Source organism: Physcomitrium patens, chromosome 10 (genome assembly GCF_059467195.1).
Source record: "Physcomitrium patens ecotype Gransden chromosome 10, ASM5946719v1, whole genome shotgun sequence".
Classification (NCBI taxonomy): domain Eukaryota; kingdom Viridiplantae; phylum Streptophyta; class Bryopsida; order Funariales; family Funariaceae; genus Physcomitrium; species Physcomitrium patens.
In genome coordinates, this window is record NC_143419.1 from 3,039,520 (window position 1) to 3,045,290 (window position 5,771).

At 35.9% G+C, this 5,771-nt stretch overlaps 1 protein-coding gene across 9 annotated transcripts; it reads right to left on the bottom strand.

The window, feature by feature from the left end:
• Window positions 1-2,991: 2,991 nt before the first annotated feature.
• LOC112288076 (uncharacterized) lies at window positions 2,992-5,142 on the bottom strand. 9 transcript variants are annotated; one of them, XM_073536482.2, is made up of 3 exons: window positions 4,891-5,142; window positions 4,506-4,582; window positions 2,992-4,290 (listed from the first exon to the last, which is right to left on the bottom strand). In XM_073536482.2, exon 3 carries the CDS (start codon window positions 4,273-4,275, stop codon window positions 3,721-3,723), a length of 555 nt encoding a protein of 184 aa, XP_073392583.1. In that variant the 5' UTR covers window positions 4,276-4,290; window positions 4,506-4,582; window positions 4,891-5,142; the 3' UTR covers window positions 2,992-3,720. The 9 variants fall into 9 exon arrangements, with proteins under 9 accessions (XP_073392583.1, XP_073392580.1, XP_073392582.1 ...); XM_073536479.2 differs by having other exon boundaries at window positions 4,506-4,591; XM_073536481.2 differs by having other exon boundaries at window positions 4,506-4,685.
• Between the last annotated feature and the right edge of the window lie 629 nt (window positions 5,143-5,771).

Consider the following 5,771-nt stretch of genomic DNA (forward strand, 5'->3'; position numbering starts at 1 on the left):
AACGGACACAGAAATATAGGCTCGAGATCTAACAAGAAGTTCAAGAAGAATTGGCAAGAACTAGATTAATCAGATGAATACAAGAACAACATCAGAGAGGTGAGCTAGAGCTCCAAGAGATGTGTTGTCGAGACTGAAGAACTCTTCAGCCTTGATTCCAATATATACTCCTATTTAGGGAGCTTCTCAAGCAACTTCTACCAACTAGGAAGCTTCTAGAAGGTTCTGGTGACTTGCTTCTAGAAGATTCTAGAAACTTGTCTCTAGAAGGTTCTAAGGACTATGTCCCTAACATCTTCTACTAACTAAAAAGCTTCTAGAAGGTTCCAGAGACTTGCTTCTAGAAGGTTCTAGAAACTTGTCTCTAGAAGGTTCTAAGGACTATGTCCCTAATACCAAAATATCTAAATTATAAATTATTTCTAATGTGATTTTTATTTTAAAATAGAAAACTTACAAGACAAGTCTCAATTACTATTTAACATATTTAGAAGAATCTAAAGGTCTAACTTGTGTCTAAGAAAATTTCTCAATATTTTTGGAAGAAGATATTATTTACTTATAATATTTATAACTATTTAAATTTACTTCTATTTTACTTAAGTTACATAAACATCTATTATTCTATAATTTAAAAATTATAATCATTATTAAATATATATGTGTCTAAATTCAATACAATCATATATAAGTGACTAATATGAAAGTAATATTTTTTATACCAACTTATGTACGATATTACATTTATAATTAATATAGGAAGTCAATCTGCATGGTTATATATAAAACTTAATTATGTATTTTTATTTAGTAATTTCAATAAAGGTAATTGGCTTAAAAGATTATTCAATAATTTGAAGTAATTTACACAAAGAAAACCTATTCAATCTTATTATTATAGTATCAATTCTGTAAAATTACCAAAAATATATATATTCTTCTATGCTAAAAAAATTGAAGTTTTTTTGTTGATATATATTTTTAAAATAAGAAATAATTTTATTTCTATGATTTATGCATCTAATTATATTTTTTTTTATATATACATTTATCAATCTAAAAACACCACAACTTCTATCTACAAAATTTAGTGACCTAGTTCCATTACTAACATTGCAATTGAAAAAACAAAACAAGTTTGAAGGGATATATTTTAATTTATATATAAATAGTGGATTGTTAAATTTAAAGGATGAATTTGCAACAACCTCATTAATTTTATAGAATCACTACTTATTAGTTAGTTGAGTCCTTCCATCTTTCTTGCTATATATAAACTATTTACTTATCTTGCTTAACATGTTCTTATATTGCTTTTGCTTTTGTCTTATAAATTCTACAATCAATACCATTATAATTAGTACATATATTAGTAAATTAATTAAATTTAATACATATATTAGTAAATTAATTAAATTTAATACATATATTAGTAAATTAATTAAATTTAATACATATATTAGTAAATTAATTAAATTTAATACATATATTAGTAAATTAATTAAATTTAATACATATATTATTAAATTAGTGAATTAATTATTTTTTTATAAAAATTAATTAATTTAAATATTAGTTATTTTTTGATTAGCTTGTTTTCTATCTTTTCTTTTTCAAAGATCAATATCTATCCCCAATTTTGCAAAGCTATATACATCTAAATATCCTCAAATTTTAGAATTACTTTTGATTTAACTTAATTAACGTCATATCTAATTAATGCACAATACATACATCTAAATTTTTTGAAGTCCTATAAAAAAAAGTTGATTTACTAATAAACAATATATTTAAAAAAATTTATGATAATTAGAATTTTGAATTATTATTAGTGATTATTAGAAGTTGATTCAATTTTTACAAATTGTATGAGAAATCATTAATGATATCTGTACAAATTGCTTTCAACTTGTGACTTCAATGAAGATAAAAAAAAAATTAAAAATTAAAAATTACATTAGTATTATAAGTCAGTATTAATACAATTCAGTTAAGTTTACTCTTAGAATTTGTTGAAGTTTATAGATTTTCTTAATTTTTAATTATAACATTACTTGAGCATAAAAATCTAATTAAAATTTAAGAAAACATTCACCATACGTGTAACTGAATATTTCAAAAATAAAAACTTAAAGTATCAATTGAATTCAATTTATTAAACATACTACTATATATATATATAGAGAGAGAGAGAGTTTAGATAAAATTCATATTAATTTAAAGCAAGTTATTTCCGCTCCTGCAATTCATTGTTGTGCAAATTTCCACGACTTGCTCAAACGAGAAGGCTGCTATGCCGTCTTCGGATGTGAACAATGCAGGAAAATATATCGACTTGGGTCATTGGAATAGAGTGAAGATATAGCTTTTGCTCTGGCGCTGACCCAATCTCCAATGAGTTGGTGAAGTCCCCACTTCCGAGAGCATGTCTCCTGATGTGTTTAGAGAGAGTAGCTGTGAGTAATTGGTGATCTGTCTCCATCGAGTTAGAAGAATTGTCGCAGACGGTGAGTTTGTGGGGCAACTAGATTTATTTCTAGGCTTTCGCGACCTGATACAACTGGCTAGTTCATAAATAAAAACAGTAATGACCCACTTCGGGAGACTTGTGGGTTGCACTTAATTTGTGCAGAGCTACAATAAGCCTCCGCAGAAAACGAAATGTTCAAGCTGTTCCTGCAGTTCTGGTGAACAGTATTAAGGTTTGAACTTGCAAGTGACTAATCGTTCCCGAGTATGGAAAAGGATAATTGCTTCTCGCTTCCCTACATTTACATTTGCACATTCTGTTCTTACTCCAGGAATAGAGAATCAGTGCAGCATCATTAAGAAGTAACCAAAAATTCATTCATAAGCCTGGCATTGGTCAATCTACTGCTAGCTCCTAAGATAATGCAGTGGCTACTGAGAATAGGAGAACTGGAAGTAAAAAGGGAACTGCTTAAAAGGAAAATACCACATAGCCATCATACACTCATGTGAGGGCTCTAGTGCGCGCAGAACACTCCATCAAATTTATAAAATACAGTAGAGAAAGAACTACTGTGAAAAATTTATTGGAACTTCAACAGTGCTGTATCCGACTAAATCCCTGCCAAGTGAGACTGATAGGAGGAGGTACACTTCTCTAGCAATCAAGGCCGTTTTTTTGGCATGTATACAGATCACTGCCAGGTTCATGCCTCAATTTCATCAGCCAAAAGGATGTGATAAAACTGTACACCAGCAGAAATGAAAAATGCATCTGGGCATATTTTACGTCGCACAACTGCTGGAAAAGTATGTCAATGCTAAAACATTGTACACACGCGCATACTCGACACACAAATAAAGTTAAGAAATGAAAAGATAAACGAAGATTAAAAGTACTCACGTACAATTCATCGAGACAAGATTCACTGTGTAATAGTTTCCTCCTTCCCTAGATCCTGTAGAGGAAGTTTTTATCTGAGGTAAACACTCTTGCGGCAGTGACCAGTTCGAAATTCGACGACAAATGAATTCTTCGAAGTCGAAAGCCCTCACAGTTAATTCTCTGAGTTTCTTTGAGAAGAATCCGATCTTCCTTAAATTCCACTTCTCCACAACCCTTTCAACACCAGTACCTGCACGTTGCTTCGACAATGAAGATGTCCATATTATATGATCTAGAGATTTTAGCAGGTTTCGCCTGGTAACGATAATCATAAATAACCGATTCTTTCTGGATGTGTCGTCTGATTAGAGCTGCAGAACAGATTGCGGCCGGAATTGGTTAAGATTGAACAAGGAGCAGATGGCGCGGGTGATTTCCACCCAGAGTGGACCAGGAAGGCAGGAGTCGGCCTCAGAGAATGAGTGCAAGGTGATGCTGGAGTGGTGGCTTTGGAGCCAAGTCCTAGTGAACCTGGCCCATTGACGCGAGAAGAACTGGTTTGCAGGGGTTGCCTGTGCGTGTGAAGGTAGGAGGTAGGCGCGAGCGGCCAGCTCCACAAGACGATTTTTGATCACAGGGCGCTCGTCTTCTAATTCCTTATGTTCACCTTCGCACTCCCTCTGCGGTTTGATGAGACAGGTATGGCGATCGCTCGACAGCAGGTCTCGCAGGCTGGTGTAGGATAGTTCATGCGGATTTTCGTTCTTCAAAATTGTAAGTTCTGTAGCGGCATTAGAGAAGTTCTTGTGTGCAGACATAACTTCCACATGCAGGAGACCGCCACTTGGTACATGCGGATGTCTAGCCCAGGAAAAGAGAGGTAGAAGCATGCGCATACCAAGTCTTGGCAAGTTTGTCATTTTCTGTATGAGGAACTGCATAGTAACACAAGAAGAAGGCTGATAAGAGGACTACCCAAAGACATGATTCTACAGCAAAGTTACGAAGGTGAACGATAAATACAACACAGTGAATAGAGAGTTTATATCCATTCGAAAAAGTCTCTCCTCCGATCTAGGCGATTCGCAGAAACATCTCAGGTTACACTAAAACAGAAACCACAGAAGTATCTGCTACTTCAGCAACATACCTAAAAAGCATCTGAACCTGCTCTCCAGCCTCCCATCATTACGGAAAGTTCAGGCACACTTTCATTCCAGTGCACCACTAGCAACACTTTGAACGGTAAGACACGTTACCACTCAGTATTGCGAACTAGTGACAATTACAATTCGACGCACACGACTCAAAACCTCCAGTAAATGGGAGACTAAAAACTCCACAACAGAATCAATTTCAGTACGCAATGTCAAACGATTCCAGGAGTTCCACTAGGCGAACTCCTCAGAACCTCAGAAATGCGAGATGCCATCCAATTTGCACACAAATTCCTAGCAACGCAGTAACATAACCCCTGCAACCTCGAAACAGGAAAAAAAACAGAAATACACCTGAAAGCCTGAAAATGTACCTACGTTGCATGTCAGGAACGGACTGTTCTCCCAATCTCACGTAGCGCTACTCTAAGTGTCGGGGAAAGACCACGAGCAGGCTCTGCTTCTCGTCTTCAACCTCGCCTGCTTCTTCTTCCTTCCGCCTCATTTTCCTGTCTCTCACTTTACTACCGTTGCCACAACCTTCCGAAGACATTCTAGTTCCCGCCTGCGACGAACTCCCTCGCATTTAAGCTAATGATCAAACACACCTCTGCAGACCCGCTCCAAGGCTACTAGAGACTGAAGTAAGTAAGTAAGCAACTACAGCATATCAATCCTTCCCACCCAATCCTCCAAACAAAGACCCAACTACCCGAGCGACGAATAATGTGAGCAGACAGATGCGCGCTGTAATGGCGACGAGCATCGTTCGGCATCGGCGACCGTAGTTTGTCAGAGAAAAAGCTACTTGTCTGTCTGGAGAGGGTCGCATCCGAGAATACAGCCCCAGCCCCACTCAGATCGGCATCTTTTCATTCGAAGTCAGGCGAGTGAGGACCCACTTGCGACCTTCGGGTGGGCGTATTCTGTCATTCCGCGACCTCTGGTCTCCTCTATCAGACTAGGAGCCGACTGTGAGCTGGTATAGCTGACGATTATTGATGCGGGTGTCATTGATTGAGGAGTTGCTTTCTTATTTTTTTGTGACATATTTGTTTTATCTATTTATTTAAATGAAAAATGTCTCGTTGAGAGCTTAGTATATTAAAATCATTTTTTTAACAGCCAGGCATGACTAATGTGTGAACCCATTACAGACATGGGAAATGGGTATCGTGTTGCTGCCGGAAGATCGTCTCTTGGCGGATTTGTGGGTCATGCTTGGTTCAGAATCAAGAATTCTCATGGTTTTTAACACA